At 37.0% G+C, this 18,979-nt stretch overlaps 2 protein-coding genes and 1 non-coding gene across 8 annotated transcripts in view; all 3 read left to right on the top strand.

Annotated features, from left to right (window-relative positions):
- Window positions 1–750: 750 nt before the first annotated feature.
- Window positions 751–10,077, top strand: Znf770 (zinc finger protein 770). Of its 5 annotated transcripts, XM_077799774.1 has the most exons (4): window positions 761–847; window positions 2,419–2,569; window positions 3,420–3,636; window positions 5,478–10,077. In XM_077799774.1, the coding sequence occupies exon 4, from the start codon at window positions 5,532–5,534 to the stop codon at window positions 7,638–7,640; it is 2,109 nt and encodes a 702-aa protein (XP_077655900.1). In that variant the 5' UTR covers window positions 761–847; window positions 2,419–2,569; window positions 3,420–3,636; window positions 5,478–5,531; the 3' UTR covers window positions 7,641–10,077. The 5 variants fall into 5 exon arrangements, with proteins under 5 accessions (XP_026246977.2, XP_077655899.1, XP_077655900.1 ...); XM_077799773.1 differs by lacking the exon at window positions 2,419–2,569 and having other exon boundaries at window positions 752–847; XM_026391206.2 differs by lacking the exon at window positions 3,420–3,636.
- Trnag-gcc (transfer RNA glycine (anticodon GCC)) lies at window positions 2,135–2,207 on the top strand. Its single transcript has one exon. It is a non-coding gene; the product is annotated as a tRNA-Gly (tRNA).
- Window positions 10,078–14,717: 4,640 nt separating the features above from the next.
- Aqr (aquarius intron-binding spliceosomal factor) overlaps window positions 14,718–18,979 on the top strand; it is a 112,468-nt gene continuing 108,206 nt past the window's right edge. For both annotated transcript variants that reach the window (XM_077799560.1, XM_077799559.1), the window contains exon 1: window positions 14,718–14,917. In XM_077799560.1, coding sequence (XP_077655686.1) covers window positions 14,843–14,917 — 75 coding nt within the window. In that variant the 5' untranslated portion in view covers window positions 14,718–14,842. The remainder of the gene's footprint in view (window positions 14,918–18,979) is intronic.

The raw sequence follows: 18,979 nt of genomic DNA, 5'->3' as shown, positions 1-18,979 counted from the left end.
TGCAATGCCTTTGTCCTCAAAATCTTTAGTCAACATCTTAGCATCTTATTTAGCTATAATGTGCCACCTTGGTCTGTTAACTGTGCAACAATATTTGGCCCTTGTGTCCACATAAAATGGATATTGTTGAAATATCTGTAATTTGGGAAACAGTGGTGAACTTCATAAAGTTGTTCTAATCAACATAAAAATTAATAAATAATAGTTCTTTGAGGACCTATTACACACTAGTAATTATCCTGAGCAGTTTACATGCATTTTATCTAATTATCGGGGCCTCTTAAGAGACTAGGGTTTTGTATATTACAGACGTCTAAAATATATCAAATGAATGAGGCACAGCTAGGCCAACAAGGTCCGCAGCTGCCAGGCCATTGGTAGAGCCCACAGTGAAGTTATGTCTGAGCACAACGCTCACGTACGGAGAGCGCTGGGGACAGACCTGGCACACACACAAAAACCCTAATACACGGTTTGTTTATCAGTCCTCTGCATTTCAGAGGGCTAATCCAGGGAGCTGACGACTCTCGTTTCCAGGCCTTGAGCCTTCCAGCCTGATTACAGGGTTTCCCTCCCTAGTTGTGATTTCATAACAAGATGGAAAATGCACCCTCCCATTTGCAGGCGACAAACGCTGGGATTGGGAGCGCACTTCTGGAATCCGGGTTTCCAGAACCGGCGAGCGGCCCAGAGATAGGAGGAACCTGTTTCCAGCCGGACCGCATCTTGGGGCGCGCCTGCGTGCCGCGCCTGCGTGCTCAGTCAGACGCCGCGCAGACCCTGCGGACGTGCGCTTGCTGCCCTCGCGCCTTGAGGTGCGCGGCTGCTGGGCCCTTGCCGGCTCCAGGTGCGTGAGGAGGACTTCAGGAACCCGGGTGTGAGGTGTAGTAAATCCCAGGGAGGGTCAGGCCCGCCTAAATGCCATCAAGGTGCCCGGGGACCCAGAGCAGGGTGCCACGACCACAGCACCCCTCAGCTTCATTTCCCACTTCCCTGCCTATTGAGTTTGTTTCACTGGGAGCGGGAATCTCTTAGGAGGAAGGTAAGGAGGGGAGGCTTCCCCCCAAACCCCCCTCTGTGGGTAGAGTCGCAGACGGTTTTATTTATTTATTTTCTTTTTCCTGACTACCCTCAGAGGAGTTTTCTTCCTTGCCCTTCCTTTCCAGGTGTATAGTTTCTTGGCTCGAGTCACCCCTAGGTGCTCATTGGTTGTGGGCGTTTAGGCTGAGAACTAGTCGTCAGGGTTCTTTGTTTAGTGTAGTCCCACGGGGAGGGAAAGGTGAGGGTTCCAGGCCCAGAGAGTGGCGAGGGAGGGAGTAGTGGAGCGAAACTAGTGAGGAAGAAGCAAAGGCCACCAGAGATTATTCCCCTACTGAAAGTTGTCTGTGTTTCTCTTAAGTCTCTTTTCCCTTAGGTCGCTATGTTTCTCATTCATTTACTTTTGTGATATCCTAACGTCTTTTTAATGTGTTAATTCAGCCTGAAATCATGAGGCAGCATTGGATTTTATTTATTTATTTATAATCATCCAACGTGATATGTTTTGTTCTTGTCAGGGTAGTTTTTGGGTTAAACCATTCATCAGATTTACGGTTTAGTTTTGTTTTCCTTTAACATAAAAATTACAGTCCTAGCTTTTTTTTTTTTTTAATGTTATCGACCAAAAAAAAAAAAAAATTCAGCAGAGAGAACAGAAAATCAATAGAAATGGGATTTAGAACTCCATGGGCATCCTTGTATAAGTACATGGGGGATTGCATTTGGAGTGTGGAAATCCCTGACCTTTTACTTATAAATAGAGAATGAGATCACCACTTGTCACCAATGGCTCTAACAACATAGGGCTCCCAGTAAGTGCTTTCCCACATGATTGGGAGGCAAATGACAATAGTATCCAATCTTAGTGTTTAGTGCTAGTGATGGGTTATCTACCATAGACCCGTTTTGGCACAGGAGCTATGGTAGTCAATCCCTGTTATAGTCAGAAATGTTTGTCTTCTAGTTCTGGTTTGGGTTTTGTCATTGTTATTTTTGAGTTTTTCTGTATGTTCCACAAAAAGTTATTAAATGGAAGAAGAAGCAGTCAAAGAGAATTTAGAAGCCCAGCTCCAGACCAAAATACTAAGGCCTAGCTGGGGATATAGCTCAGTTGGTAGAGTGTTTGCCTGCCATGCACAAGGCCCTAGGTTCAATCCCTGGCACCACCAACCAAAAAAAAAGAATCCTAAAAATTCTAATTGACCTTAGACAATTGTTAGGCTTTGCCTCGTGGCTTCATGGGGTAAAACCGCCCTCCCATACCAGACTTATTGCCTGGACAGTGCAAAAGTTGCAGTTGCCTGGAAGAAGTTGCAGTCACAAACTTGCCTTTCCCCTCCTGTTAGCAGTGTTCTTACCATAACTTCTTTCCTGGTCCAGGTGCCTCCATTTGGAGGTCTTCCTGTTGAATGCTGTGGCCGAATCACTTTTCTCCATTTTTGCCTTCAGTCCTTTCACTCCTTTCTCCATGTTTGACTCCAGTCCTTTCACGCCTAATCCTCCAACCTCCTGGCCCACCAATCCATAAGAGGTAGGAGCCTTTTGTTAGGAGCTCCTCTGTGACAAGAATATTCCCTGCTATGCATTATATCCACTTAACCCTCACATAGTGTCCTTCTGTTTGAGAGACTACTGAAGAACTTGTGATTTGTTTTTACTATTGATGTGAGTAAAGGCTTGATTATTAATTTCATTGTGTGTCATTGTCCTGATGGACCATCTTAACGACTCAATACGAATTAAATTCACTGGATTTATGTCTTTTAATGCTTGCAACTCTTACTATCGGCATCTTGAAAGTTGTTCACCTGTAATTCTCTAGCTCAGTGTAGCGACAGTTCATACTCATAGCACCAACAACTGATTGTTGGGCTGTGTGGTATATTTTATAAATTAATATAGCAGCTTATGGTCAGGTGATTTTATTTTGCATATAATTGTGGGGCATTTTCCATTTGGTCTCTAATTGGATGATTTTTTTTAAAGACAAATTTTTTTTATACTTTTAATTTTATTTATTTTTATGTGGTGCTAAAGATCAAACCCAGTGCCTCACACATGTGAGGCAGGCACTTTTCCGCTGAGCCACAACCCCATCCCCAATTGGATGATTTTTTTAATAAATATTTTGGGGTAATATGGGACAAGTGGAAAAAACTGGACACTGATGCTTTCCATAGTAATTTTATCTTATCCCATGGGCCCCTACCTTTATCATTCTAATAGATTACTTGGCCACTTTGAAGAAAGTGATTGATTTATTGGAGATTATTGGTGGTTTCTCTGTATAGTGTTGTGCAAAGAAGTATGTTAGAAAGGGCTTTCACAGACTTCTTTTTTTTTTTTTTTTAAGAGAGAGAATTTCAATATTTATTTTTCAGTTTTCGGCGGACAGAACATCTTTATATGTGGTGCTGAGGATCGAACCCGGGCCGCACGCATGCCAGGCGAGCGCACTACCACTTGAGCCGCATCCCCAGCCCCTTTCACAGGCTTCTTCACCTTTTCCTGTAGATGTTTCACAAAACAGTGTTTATCGTTGCTATATGATGTGTTCTGGTACTTTCTACTCTTAAACAAAATGCTGATCATGATCCAGTAAGTTGACTTAAGTCGAATAATGAGTAGTGACCTGCAGTTTGAAAAACACTGTGATAAAGCATCCAGTAGAAAGCATTTATTCTTATTTTATTTTCCCTATTTCTAAATTCACATGGCTAAAGAAAATAACCATGGGTATATTTGATTTTGTGTTTAAGGTATCTTCTAAGAGAAAACAGTAAATAGCATATATGTTTGCCATTTGCCAAATCAGTTGACAAAAGAACACTGAGTTTCTGATAGAGTGATCAACTTTTTAGAAGATACGTTAGACTAAGAGAGATGGCATAGTTGTGTTCTTTTGTTGGTGTTGGTGATATTTTTTTTTTGTTTGTTTGTTTCTTTTTGGTAAATCTCTGGCTTTTTTTGAACTGTGATTGAACCAGGGACACTTAACCACTGAGCCACAGCACAGCCCTTTTTTATATAGACACATGGTCTCACTGAATTGCTTAGTGCCTCACTGAGTTGCTGAGGCTGGTTTTGGACTCACTATCCTCCTGCCTCAGCCTCCAGAGCCACTGGGATTATAGGTGTGCGCCACTGTGCTTGGCTCTGACTCCCTATGTCAGGGCAGTATTGTAGTAGTAGCAGTAGAAGAAAATTAGCTTCTTTTTTTAAAAATGTTTACTTTTTAGTTGTAGTTGGACACAATACCTCTATTTTATTTATTTATTTTTATGTGGTGCTAAGGATCAAACTCAGGGCCTTGCACATGCTAGGCGAGCGCTCTACCGCTGAGCTGCAACCTCAGCCCCGAAAATTGGCTTTTCAAAAAGATAGTGTGTACTATGATTGTGCAAGTGCCTATAAACTTTTATATGTCTTGCATGGAAGGAATTTTTTATGTTATGAGGTCAGAATCACCTTTTTATTATGTTGCCTGACAAGTGAACCATCTTCAACATTCAATTAATGACTTATTCATAAATATATATGAATGCAATTTGTTGTCGTCATTTTTCTCTACTTTTTTGGGGGGAAGTCCATAACAAAGTGGAAAGGAAAGGAGAAATAAAAAGAACTGTAAATCTATTAGTTAGAAACCCTAAAATGTAATTAAAGAGACAAGAATAAAATTTTAAAATTTGATTAGCATTAAGATAAATAATACCTCATTTTATAAGGTATTGTAAGGTAAATAATACCTTATAATATATTGCTTCAAGTTTTCCAACACATTCACATGCATTATCTCTGTTGATTTGCACAGTAACATAGTGTGATAGCCATTCTATGAGACATTTTCCTGTTTCACAGATAAGGAATCTTTACTTACTTCTCATCACCAAGATCATGTAGTAAAAAATTCAGGATTAGAACCCAGGTCTTCCAGAATTTTCTCCTAGTTGTCCATGTTGCCTTTGTTAATCTAAAGAAGTAATTAAAAATAGAGTTAGTGTGCCTAAGAAATGTAACTTTGATAAGTTACAGTCCATTTTTAGAGCATATCTACAATATGTGCTCTAATTGAATGCAAATGCATCATATTCTAGTATTATGTTTTAATTTTCATACACTGCCTTTCTAGCCCATTTTTTGAAAAATGACAAAGCAAAAAAATCGATAAAGCAATGAAATGTTGATTAAATCTACTTAATAATATAATTTAAATAAAAGTTATGTGTGGTTAGATATTCTAATATGCAGCATACCTTCATGTGTGAAAATACTATTAAGATTTTGAAGAATTTATCTAAAATGGTTAATTTACTTTTTAACACAAGAAGAATCCAAATTCTCCTTTACCTTTAATATCTACAGCCAAAGGAAACAACATAATTTATTTTCATATGAATATAAAGAATTTTATTTTAATACTTTTTTTTTATTTTTAGACATTTGAAGTTTAAGAACACTATGGAGCTCATCAGAGTGTGTTACTGAAAAATATGATGGATGAAAGCAATTTTAAAATGCTAAAGATTCAGGAGTGTGTAGAAGCCAACAAAGTGCCTAGAAACAGGCCATATATTTGCAATATTTGCTTCAAGCAGTTTGAAACACCATCAAAACTGGCTAGGCATTATCTCATTCATACTGGTCAAAAACCATTTGAATGTGATGTTTGTCATAAAACATTTAGACAACTAGTTCATCTGGAGAGGCATCAGCTAACTCATAATCTGCCTTTTAAATGTAGTATTTGTCAACGCCACTTTAAAAATCTGAAGACGTTTGTGAAGCACCAGCAACTTCACAATGAAACCTATCAGAATGATGTTAAGCAGGTCAGAAGATTGCTGGAGGCCAAGCAAGAAAAGCCAGTATATGGAGTGTATAACACTTTTACCAGCGAGGAGAGATGGGCATTACACTCATGCTCTAAGCCTGATCCCACGTACAGTACAACGAAGAGAAGAAAGAGTATTCATGCATGTACAATCTGTGGCAAGATGTTTCCGTCACAATCAAAACTTGATAGGCATGCACTTATTCATACTGGTCAGAAGCCTTTTAAATGTGTCCTGTGCAGTAAATCTTTCCGACAGTCAACTCATTTAAAAATCCACCAACTCACACATTCAGAAGAAAGACCTTTTCAATGTTGTTTTTGTCAAAAAGGATTTAAGATTCAAAGCAAACTTCTGAAGCATAAACAAATCCATACTAGGAATAAGACTTTTCAGACTCTTTCATTAAAGGTGAAGAGTCCAGAATCATGCCCCCTGCCTAATAAATTAAATACAAAGCAAGATGGTTTTGAAAATGTCGATATGGGTGAATCTGAGAATAATCCACTTGATGTCCACTCTATTTATATTGTCCCTTTTCAGTGTTCAGAGTGTGAAGAATGTTTTGAATCAGAGCAGATTCTCAATGGACACAAGTGTTTTCCTGCCAGAGGTGGCAAAATTCCAAGGAGGCTCAAAAGAAGCTACAACTATAAAACCATTGTTAAAAAAATCTTGGCCAAGCTTAGACGTGCTGGGGGTAAAAAATTAGATAACTTTCGAACAGAGAAAAAGGTATTTAAAAACAGTTTTTTGAAAAATAATGATCTAATTTCTGGTGAGCAGAACTCTGAACAAGCCCAGAGAACATTTGTGGGTTCTCTTGGCAAACATGGAACATTTAAAACAGTTGGTAATAAAAAGAAGAAAATATTGACTTTGCCATTTTCTTGGCAAAAGCAATTCCAGAGCCAAAATATGGGGAAAAATTTGAAAGATGTCCTTATGACAGAAAGCATATTAACTATGGATAGTTCAGTGAATAATAAAGACTTGTCCATCTATGGTTCATCAGGTGAGGAACTCTTTAATAACTGTGAAGTGCTTCAGTGTGGTTTTTCAGTTCCAAGTGAAAATATACATAATGGACATAAGATGTTTCCTTGTGATAAATGTGAGAAAGTTTTTCCTTCTGTATCCAAACTACAAAGACACTATTTAATTCATACTGGACAGAGGCCTTTTGCCTGTAGTGATTGTGGGAAATCTTTTAGACAGTCAGCTCACTTAAAAAGACATAAAGAAACACATATTGAAAAGGGTGCATATAGTTCTCTTTACCAACTAGATTTTGAAAATATGAACAAATTTCTTAGTCAACAAGGTGATAATGTTAGCTGTAATGCTTCTGAACAATGTCAGTCTTTTGGCTTTCAAAAATATGAGGTTTCAGAGTCAGGTCAGATATCTGAAAAAGAAGGTAAGGCAGAATCAGAGGATTTCATTCTTGGTACCCATTGTAGGAACAGACAACCCTATCTCTCTAATGCACTTTTGGAATCGGAGCAAAGCCACCATTGTTATAGTTATTCAGGGCAGCCTGAGAGAAATGATGGCCTCCTTTACCCATGCAGTGTTTGTTGTAAAAGTTTCCGATCTCCATCTAAACTGGAAAGGCATTATCTAATTCATGCAGGGCAGAAACCATTTGAATGCTCAGTTTGTGGCAAAACATTCAGACAGGCTCCTCACTGGAAGAGACATCAACTTACTCACTTTAAAGAACGACCACAAGAGAAAATAGCTGTCTTAGATTCAGTTATGTAACTGAAAATCATCAACATGCTTGTCTCTGGTGATCTTTTAAAACATTTTTATCTAAAGCCCTGCATATTGAATGATTGCATAGGCAGTTTCTTGTCCTATGTGGTAAGGAGACAAGATACATAGAACATTAATACAATGTTTTAGGAACAGCCAAATTAATTTTTAAAAGGAAGAACATGGTTTAATGTCATAAAATAAACATTTATTTTAATATTATAAGCATACTTATAATATTGGAAGTTATAATTCCCTGTTACACAAGCAACCTTTTTCCCCCCTTTTGTTTGTGGTGCTGGGGATTGAACCCAGGGCCTTGTGCATGCAACATAAGCACTCTACAAGTGAGCTATATCCCCAGCCCCACAACCTTATTTTTGAAAGGAGTTATTCCTTGAGACATGCCGTCTCCTTTAATATATATATTTATATATATGTGTGTGTGTGTGTGTGTACACACACACACACTCTCAAAAGACTGAAAGGCAAAAATGGCCTTTTATTTGGAGCAAATAGTGCCCCTGTATTTTATGTTACATGAAAGCAAAATTTTGTCCACCTGTAGCTCAAATTTCATTGGAAAACATTTTTTTTTCTTATAAGTTTTAAAAACATAGAGATAATGTGAAAGTGGATGGGGAAATTTACAACATTATTTTCATAAGTCTTTTCAAAGTTAATAGATTAGGATTGTGTGATTGTTTAATATCCTTTTCCTTAGGGATGAGGATTTGGTTTTTTTGTCCTGTTATTGTCTTTCCCCAAAAAACTTAAAAATATGAGAGGCTAGGCTATATCCACATTTATCATAATTCACCAGGAATATTTTCCAAGTGCCATATTTTTTTTAATAATATGTACACAGTTTTATCTTTTTAGAAGAATAAATGCATTTCATCTATTTGCTTGTTAATAGTTAACAGCAGTAATTCACAAAATTCTCATCTAGAAAAATGTATTTCAATAAGATTTTTACATTTATTTTAGCAAAACTTTTAATGTCTCTTTAATTGAGTGGCTGTGTGATTTAACTGAATCTGTTCTAGGTTTGATCAAATGGCATTGAATATATGTAGTTTTAGTTTTTATTCCTTTATAATTTTGCAAGAAATACTAAGGAATGTTACTTTGATCCTTATTAAGTTGTATTTTGATTAGTAAGGTAATCATTCCTGTATAGGAATAACATAGTTGGTTATACATTTTCTAAACAGAATTATGATTTGGGTAATATTTCATTTAGTCATAAACTATGAGAAAGTTTTAATCACAAATTGTCCTTCACATGTGCCATTGTTTATAAAAATCTTTAGGAATGACATTTTCTAGTAACAAAAGAAATGGTTGTGTTTCTAAGGTGAAAGGAACAAGTGAGTATTTATCTTAGCATACAAATATAGTGAAAAACCCTCTTTGAAATGAACAGTTGTAAGTTTTGCATTATATTCTAAGAACTGTCTTGTGGTGGTGGGCGGGTGGGAAGGGGAAGGGGTTTGGTCTGCTTGCTTTTACCACAAGTGAATTTTAAGTAACTTGAGTTTAATTTACAGAGATGAAATAGGACAACATAATACCCAGTGATGTACAAATGTGCCTGTTTTTAGGGAGAGGCATTCTGCTAAAGCAAAGGAGAATCACAAGAATACTTTCTCATGTTTCCTTGAGAAATGTTTCTCCAGTGCAAGCAAGATATGGTTTACAGAATTTGCTTTACACAAAACTCTTCAATAACATACCTATTACATAAAATCAAGGAATAATTAGTTTATAATTTCCAAGAATAAAAGTTCAAGAGTTATTTCCATAATATGTCTGAAATTATGGATTTTTGGCTTAGGCTATTTATATAATTTTATTTGATGGAGATGTCTTCTTTCCCAACCTAAATAGGGAGAGTTCTGAGTGTTGTGCTTGTATGACTGTATGAGACTTTATTTGCCTAAGTGATGCAACTATACTTTTTTTTTGACCCATGCCTTTTTAAGCTGTTTCATATTGAAAGTTGGAAAATTGTAAAAATTTTGTCAAAGATATACTGTAGTGCTATTTGAAGTACCTGTAACAAAATACTTATTTACCTTTATTATCAGTACAAGCTTATTATGGAAACTTTATAGGAATGAAAATAAAGTCATGTCTGTGTTAAGAAGACTAAACAGTTGTTAAATGATGGTTTGCTGCATGCTAGAACTATTAGTGTTGTTGAATCAATTACTTTGGTTTTCTGGGAGGGGGGAGGTGGCTATAAATATCTTCTAAAGAGAACTAGAATTTTAGTTTAGGTGATTCCAGGTTGTAGCATGTTTGTTTACTGGAGGAATTTGATTAGCTAGATTAGAATTATTGTTTCTTGTTTTGTACTGCAATAAGGTCTATAATTTTAAGATAAAAATGTATGTATTCATGGGAGGTAGATGGTGGTTAAAATCTTGAAAAACCTCAGAATATTTTAAAAATAAAGTTTCAAGTTACACAATTTGTACTTTTTTTTTTAACTCATGTTATAGAAACAAGGCACTCATTGTTAAAAATTATTGTGGGCCCACTCCAATCTAACCTATTCTGAACTTATATGGAATTTTATCATATTAACACTATATTCCTTGGAGAGATCCTTATTACCTACAAAAGACTCAGTTAAATCCATTGCATGTCCTATGGTATTCTATCCATTTACCCATTCTTGTCTTTGGCCTTCTCCCAGTTTGTACTAATGAAATAACAGAAATAGTTTCTCCCGTGTTACAATGAGACTACTACTACTAGTAGTAGTTGTTATTGCCTCTGGTCTACCAAGTATTAATTTAGACAGAAACTTACACTCTGTTCAAAGAAGAAACTTAGGTTTTATTCTTTTTTTCTTTCATTCCACAAATATGGGAGAAAACATGTGCTTAAAACTCACAGAAAACAAATTTCAATATACTTGTTACATAAAACAACCAGTTAGAATTACAGATATTTATAGAAAGTAGCAATGGTCTTTGAAGCCTGAGTATTACAAAAATCCTTTGTTAGGAATAACATTTGCAGAGACTGTTTTGTGATGCAGAGTGGTATCTCCTTTTTAGAATCTTCAGAGAAGGAAGAACAGTTAATCCCTATCTTGCCATTTCTCTTGCCAATTAAAAGAGTAGAATTTCAGGGGTAAATGCTAGAATTCTATTAGCACTAAGAAAAATGAGCACATAATGGTAAAGAAATGACAGTGGTATTAAGTGGAATATAAATATTTTGTATTTACATAGGCAGGTGTCTACTGATCCTTTGAAGTTTGAGTAAATACTACCTCTGGGAGCCTTTCTGATTTACCCAGGCACTCTATTCCTTGTGCTTCCACTACTATTTGTCATAATTCTTTTATTGGCTTTTCATTACTGTAACAAAATATGTGATATATTCGGCTTTAACAAAAGGAAATTTTATTTTGGCACAATTTCGAAGACAGTCCATGGTCAATTGCCAAATGTTGGGGCCTCTGGTGAAGCAGTACAAATGGTGAAGCAAATTCACCCCAAGCTGACTTAGAAATGCAGAGTGAGAGCAAGAAACTCATGTCCCATAATCCCCTTAAAAGGGCACAACACAATTACCTAAAACTTCCCATAGGCCCCATTTCTTAAAGGTTTCCACTAGCTTCCAACAGCCCTAAGCTTAGGACCAAGCCTTTAACACATGGGCCTTTGGGAACATTCCATATCCAAACTATAGCAACTCTGTTGTCAGTTGATCTCCCATTACACATTAGTTCTAAACTTCAGTGTGCATTGGCCTTATTAAAAGCACAGATTACTGGGCTAGTATTTGGGTTGGGGTCCAGGAGTTTGTTTTTACACAGGTTAGCTATTGCTGTCATGAAAGTGCACATTGAGAACTACTGTGATGAATTACATGGTTCTGGAAAGCAATGAAATGCATTTTAAAAAATGTTTTAGAGGGCTTAATAAAGGGTTTAGCCAACAGTAGGCTCTCAGGTATATATTAAGTATACTAAAAGAAATAAGAGAATGAAACAATAATTACAAAACTTTTGCTTCTATTTATTTTTAATTTTCTCTTTTTGACAAAAAGTCAATACAGTACAAGCAGCACAGAGATCCCTGGAACAAGCCTAAAAATTGTTTCAAAAATAAAGACTAAGATGTCTTCACATATTATATTTATATATTTATACAATGTATAAAATGACTGGGCATATGGGCATGAATGGAGGGGAAAAGGCTGGCCTGTGGAGTTCACCTTGGGAATCTAGTGGCAGAAGTGGAAGAGGAGACCAGGAGGGCATTGGGCTCTTTGTGGTCTGTGTCTTGGAGCAGGAAACATTGTGGACACAGATGCCCAGCCATGGCCTCTGGAAGGTGCTAGGTGAGTCAGAAGCATGAAGCCAGCTCTGAAGGAAGTGGTGTTTATGTGGTTGATGGACCAAGAGGCCTATCCTCTTAAAATCTGTGACTTAGATCTTTTATTCACTTTCAGAAGATGAGTTTGCCTTCTGTTGTGCTGATATAAAAGCCAATCCAATATGTATTCTAAGTTCTCTCCTCTTCACTCACAGATCACTTTATTTTTACTCTTACAATCTTTCTTGACATTTTTCTCAATAAATGTTCATCCATCTTTCTTCCTTGCCCCCTGTTAGGAACTTCATTAACGGGCCCTTCTTTTTTCCTGGTATCTAGTTTTCCCCTCTCCATTGGTTTCTTTCCCTCTACCTCAAACATTTTCCCTATTCAGTTATGTATTCCCTATTCAGTTATGATGCCTTTGGTTGCAAGTGACAAAACACCTGATACAAACTTCTTTAGTAGTAAGGACCTTTATTGGTTTACATGGCTTGAATTTCACTGATGAGGTTAGCCTTAGAGCTATTGAATGCATTGAATTGATTCTGCTTCCTTCTGTCTACTCTTTCACAATGATAGGCTATTTTCCTTTATTATCCTAGTTTTAGGATGCTTTGTTTATAATGAGAGGTAGAGTGGGGTAGGAAGTGAGTAGACCTGGAAACAGCAAGAGCATGGAACAATTTTCTCAGAAGCCTACAAAAACCTCATCTTTCATCTAACAGAATTGCTGCAGAAGCACATTTCTGAACCAACCACTGACAGGGAGGTAGGATTACTATTCACACAAATCACTAGAAAGCTACATATGATCCACAGTTCTTTCAACTGCTTGGACAAGGATCACTACTTCTTATTTTCCTAGTGTTTTCCACATTTATTTTTCCCTTTTCATTTTTATTGCCAGAACCAAATTTAGTCACTGTTCTTTAGCCTTAGATTTGCAATAGTTGCCCAGTTTGTATTCCTATCCCCCGGTGACCTACTCCAACCTATCTGCTATACCACTGAAAATTCTTCCCAAAGTAATTTCCAATAAATGGTTTCTCATTGTGCTCAACAATGAAGATAGTTTCCTTTCCCTAGATTTGAAAGCTTTTAACCCTCAAGCCTATTGCTCACTAACATACTTCCAGCAGGCTTAACTATATGCTGTAACTATAACACATTATATAAATACAATTCTTGCAGCTTCTGATTGTCAAAACATTATTTATGTGTCAATATTCATCATTAAAGTGCTGAACAATTTTGTTTTACTGTGTCAGACACTACATTTGGAAACAAAATGTCAATAATTATTCAAAATATTGTTGCTTTTAAAGTGTTATGCAAATTTTTATCTCTAGCTCTTTATACTAACAACTTATACAATAGAATGTAGAGGAAAAAAGGAATCTACATTTAGTTTAATCTTCAGACCAACTGATATTTTGTTTCTTCTTTCACACTGTTCACTTTTGAACAGGGTATGTATTACAAAATTCAGAAGTAACAAAAGGGTATAAAGTATAAAATTCGCCATCCCTACTCCTGTTTTCCCTTTCTCCCAGTTCTTCCTCCTTGTAGGCAATAGTGTTACCAGTTTCCAGCCTGTTATTTATCCAGGAGAGTTTACTAGAGATATATTTGTATGTAAATTTGTGAGTGATGGGAGTATACAAATTTAGGAATAAGAAAACAAGTAATCCAATTTAAAAACAAAAACTGATCAGATGCTTTCCTAAAGAAGTTATATGAATGGTAAATAAGCACATGAAAACATGTTCATCAGTACTATTCATTAGGGAAATGCAAATTAAACCCATAATGAGATATATCACATACCTATTAAAATAGATAAAAATTTTAACGTTGGTGAGGATGAGAAGGAACTGAAATCTCACGTGCTCCTGGTATACAACTATTTAGAAAGCTGAAGAGTCTTAAAAAGTTAAACATACACCTATGATATCTTCTAACCATTTCACTCCTAGATACTTAAGAGGAAATACATGTCTCCATAAAAAAAATTATACACAAGTACTCATAGAAGAATTAACAAATTAACCAACTGTAGTATGTCTGGAAAATGAAATATTTTTCAGTAATAAGAAAGAATTACATGCAACAACTGGATGAATTCCAAAATCATTTTATTGAGTGAAAGAAGGAAAAAAGGCACATACTGCAATATTTAATTTATTTAAAATTCTGCAAAAAGCAAATTAGTAATAGAGGATCAGTGGCTGCCTGAGATGGATGGTAGGTAGGAAACTTTAAGGGTGTTGTATCTGCAAACAAAAATCTGAACAGATGCTTTCCTAAAGAAGTTATATGATTCTAGTGATGGCTTCATGGATGTATAATTATGTTAAAATTTCACACTATAAGTGTAGTTTATTTTATGTCAACCCATAGCTACATAAAATAAGAAAGTTAAAGTCTCCGATTTCCAGTGTATTTTTTACATCACAGATTTCTTTAGGACTGAAAAAAAAATCCCGATTCCTCGACCCCTACCTCTCATTAACCTCAAAAGAACCCCCATCCAACACCATCAGCCAGCCTGGCCTCTCCCTGTGACCCCAATCCTGAGCGCTGGTGTTTTTTCTCTGCTGCCCATTGGGGGGCGTGTTCCGGGGAGGTTGAAGCCATTGGCTCTCTAGCTCAGACTTAACACTGGTATTGAAATCCCGCCCCATTTTGTTTCGCTTCCGGAGCGGCACGCACCGCTCTACGGGTTCCGTGTGGGACAGAGGGCTGAAGATTTCCGGATCAGCGGGTTCTTCATCGGGAGACTAGGTGCTGCAGCTTCTTCTACGAGGTGCACTGGAGTCCCCTCCGGGCCCTTTGCTACCGGAGTGGAAGGAGAGTGTGGCGATGGCGGCCCCTGTACAGCCAAAGAAAATCGTAGCCCCTACGGTGTCCCAGATCAATGCGGAGTTCGTGACCCAGGTGAGCTCGGGCAAGTTTGGGGTTTGTGAGGGGATAAGGACGTGCGAGACCCCGAGACCTAGGGTTTGGATTTTCTTCTGGACTGGGAACACCTGAAGGCATTCATTGGTCAGTTCATTCATTCAAGTCGTTCTACTTAGTCTGCTAGTTGTGAGGAATGCCTTGGTGAAAGAGGCCACCCTGCCTCGAGGAGTACACTGTCCAGGAAAGACAGAGACTAAGCTACTATGTGGATTTTGCTGGTTTTGGGGTTTATCACAGGAGTAGTAGATTCGGAGAAGGAACACTTCAGTCTGAAAATGTGAAGAAAACTTCATAGCATAGGACTGGACTGAGTTGGAGGCACAGGCTTTTTCTTGCTCCTGAGCAGAATGAAAATAATCTGATTGCTCCAAGTAGCTCCATCTATGAAGAGGGTAATCCAGTCGTTGGAATACATTCATTTAAAACCTACTTACTTCGTGCATTGTTAGCCCTAGTTGGCTTTGAAGAGGAAAACCCAACATTTCTAATCCTTATTAGTTACTTGGGAATTAGTCAAGAGTGTAAGTGGCTCAGTACAGAAGTTTTAAGCTTACCTGCTTCCTTCTCTGCTTCCTATCTCAGTAGATTTTTCTATAGCAGAAGCCTGAAATTCATTTTGAGTTCTCACTTTCCCTTCATCTCCACATATCTAAATTCTAAATATCCTTTAAGTCTGTCTTTTCTACATCTCTGTCACCCTAAACCAGGCCACCATTTTTTTTTTTTTTTTTTTTTGCCTGAATCAGGGCACCCTAATCTGTCACCTGGCCTTTCCTCTTTTTCCCCTCCAGCTGGTTCAGAGTGATTTTTACACAGGTGCAAATATATCACTTACCTTCTTAAAATTCGTAAACTGTTCTACTTGCCTTTAGAATAATGACTAATCCTTCAAAGCATTGCATAATCTGAGTTGTGCTTATGTGTTCATTTTCCTCTTTGTGTCTTAGCCATATTGAACTGCAGTTATTTGAATGTGCCATGGTATCTTTCACTTCCTGGTATTTTGATATTGTTTTCTCTGGCTAAAATCCTTAGTTTATCCCATATTTCTTTATTTATTCTCAGCTTTCTACACTATTTTAGAGAGGCTTTTCCTGATGTCTTAAACTACATCAGAGCCCCCATTTCCCCCATATACCTATATTCCCCCCATATACCTGTTTTTGTTTTGTTTTTTTTTTTTTGCAATGAATGTAATTTATTAGTTTCCTGCTCTCCTGGAACTCACATTATAGAGAACAATGCCAAATAATGAACAATGTAGTTTCAGACATTGATAAGGGCTCTGAAGAAAACTTGCTAGGGTGTTATGACAGTGACTGGTGTGGGATGTATAAAAGGCAATCGGAAAAATCTTCTAAAGTAACACTTGAGTTAACATCTGACTGCAAAAGAAGGAGCCAGTTTTAGGAAGAGCAAGGAAACAGCCCAGGGAATAGCAAGTGCAAATGCCTTAAGGTGTGATTGTGAAGGAGTTTAGGGTGGCTGGAACATAAGTTAGAGGAGAGTAGTACCAGAGAGAACAGAGTAATATGTGGAGACCAGATCATACCCCGTTTGGAGACTGAGTAAGAAGTTTGGATTTTATTCTAAATGTTGTAGTATTTTAATTGCAATCTGATAATAATGTTTTTGAAAAATCACCCTAAAGTGTGGAAATTGGGTGAGGATGAGGAAGCAAAATTAGTAAGAGGGATACCAATGAGTAGTCTAGATAAATGGAGTTCTTGCTAATTAAGATTGAAGTAGACTGGTTATATTCTGAAGCTAAAGATAGTAGGACTTAATAACAATTTGTGGATCAGGGGAGAAAAATTAAGAAGAGTTTGAACAACTGGGTGAATGGTTTGGACATTTGGGGGTACCTGGGAAAGGACGTGTAGTGAGGGAGTGTCTTGAGTTCTTTTCTGGCCTCATTAAGTGTGAGATGTCTACTAGACATGTAGTTGAAAGTGCTGGGGCTTAGACTGTAGCTTAGTGGTAAAATGCTTGCCTCGCATGTGTGAGGTACTGGGTTCAATCTTCAGCACTACATAAAAATAAATGAAGATACTGTGTGTTCATATACAACTAAATAAATACTTTTAAAAAAAGAAAAAAGAAAGCACTGAGAAGGCAATTGTGCATCTTACCAAAACATATTGGTAAGATAGGCTTCAATATAACTTCAGGAGTTATTGACCTAACATGATACTTAAAACTGTAGGACTGACTAGATGACCTAGAGAACATTGTTTATAAACATACAACCTTTATGGTATCCTACATTAGATTTCGAAGACTGAATCTAGGGACCAGGTCTGTTTTATTCCCTAGATACTCCCACTATCTTGTATTAACTAGGCACACATTATGTGATGAGTATTTGTTGAATGAATGAGTGATTTAATGAACAAATATACTATGGCATTAAGATGTAGTGGAAGGAATGAAGATTCTTGGTAATTGTGGGCCATGATGGCAAAATTAATGCCTAATGTTTGTCAGATACTGTTTGGGTGCTTCTGGACTTCAAAGAAAGGTGATCCTTGTCTTGAGGGAGTTCACAGTCTTCAGATGGAGACTTTAAATTTAAAAGAACTTGTCCTAGTTTAATGTGAGAAATGCCAGAGTAGAGATGTGAGGGAAGTGCCTTGAGAATAGAATTTAAAATAATTTTATTTGCCTAAGGAAAGAATTTCCAGAGAGATTCTTCTCATTGAGAAAGTGCCATTTGAGATGGACTTTGAAATACAGATAGGGAAGTAGACAAATTGGTTTTCAAGATAGGGAGGACATCTTGGGCCTCAATTACTTCTCCTCCTCCTGGTCCTCTTCTGCCTCTCCTTCTTCTCCCTCCTCCTCTTCCTCTTTTGTCTCCTCCTCCTCTTCCTCTTTTTAAAATTTTTTTTAGTTGTAGATGAACACAATGCCTTTATTTTATTTATTTTTATGTGGTGCTGAGGTTTGAACCCAGTGTCTCATACATGCTAGGCAAGCGCTCTACCATTGAGCCACAACTCCAGCCCCCCCCCTTTCTCCTAATTTCTGAGCATCTAGCCAGAGAAGTTGTTTTTAATTATTTATTTAATAAATGATATTGAGAGGTTAAAATTTAATTCAAAGATCTGAATTTTGTTATACTACTGTATTTTTTCCTTTTTGACTTGCAATAAGGTTCATCTTGAACAATTTGTACTGTCATAGCTATATTAAGTTGATAATGGTAAGTTTTTCTCTTATGTGAGGCTAGAGAGTTTAGGGGTAGGCAGGATGTACATGAAAGTGGTGGTATCTGAGAGATCACAGATTAGACTCCAAGGAAGAGGAAAAATTCAGAGAAAGGAGACAGAGCAAATGTTTAATAAACGTTTGCTGGATTATTAATCAAATTCCTATGTTTTGGAGGCAGTTTCAGTCAGAAGATAGGATTTAAAACATTTGTAAATTCATGAATCCATTAAAACAAGTTTACTGAGTTTTCTTAAGGGTATGGTATAAGGAGAGGATGGTTGAGTTTGTATGATGCCCAGAAGGAGGAAATGAGGATATCACAGAAGTGTTAGGTTGGAGTATGTTTGATAACTTTGGGTAAGTGGCATTTAAGTGGGCAGTTGCAATCTTGTTTTTAGAGACTTTTCCTCAGAGTCTCAACTGTTTGAGAGGCTCTGTAAGTATGCTGGCCATTAGGTGCTAAAGTATAGAATTGAAGATGTAGGTTCCATTTGCTAAATGTTTCGGTTAAGTCTGGAAGAAAATCAATAAGTCAAATGATCACAGTATGCAGAAATGAAACTGTAATGAAGTTATTTACAAAACAAAGAGAAGGAAGTTAGAGTTATCAGGTAGGATTGAGGAAAGCCTCAGAGAAGTAAGTGGTAACATGTAAGGTGTTACTTCTTATGTCCATCCATCCTTTCATCCAGCATTTATCCATCAAACATTATTTGGATTCTTCCAGTGTGCCACACACTGTGCCAAGTCACGTTTTTATAAATATATTGAGTCCTTATGCTTGCCAAAGTTTTCTGTTTTTTTAAGAGATTGTAATTTAGTTTT

Source organism: Urocitellus parryii, chromosome 6, assembly GCF_045843805.1.
Source record: "Urocitellus parryii isolate mUroPar1 chromosome 6, mUroPar1.hap1, whole genome shotgun sequence".
NCBI classification, from domain to species: domain Eukaryota; kingdom Metazoa; phylum Chordata; class Mammalia; order Rodentia; family Sciuridae; genus Urocitellus; species Urocitellus parryii.
The sequence above is the reverse complement of the archived record's forward strand: the minus strand, read 5'-3'. Positions and strand labels throughout refer to the sequence as shown.

Coding starts and splice junctions, on each gene's coding strand:
- Znf770 (XM_026391192.2), top strand. CDS start 5,532: ATGATGGATGAAAGCAATTTTAAAATGCTAAAGATTCAGGAGTGTGTA.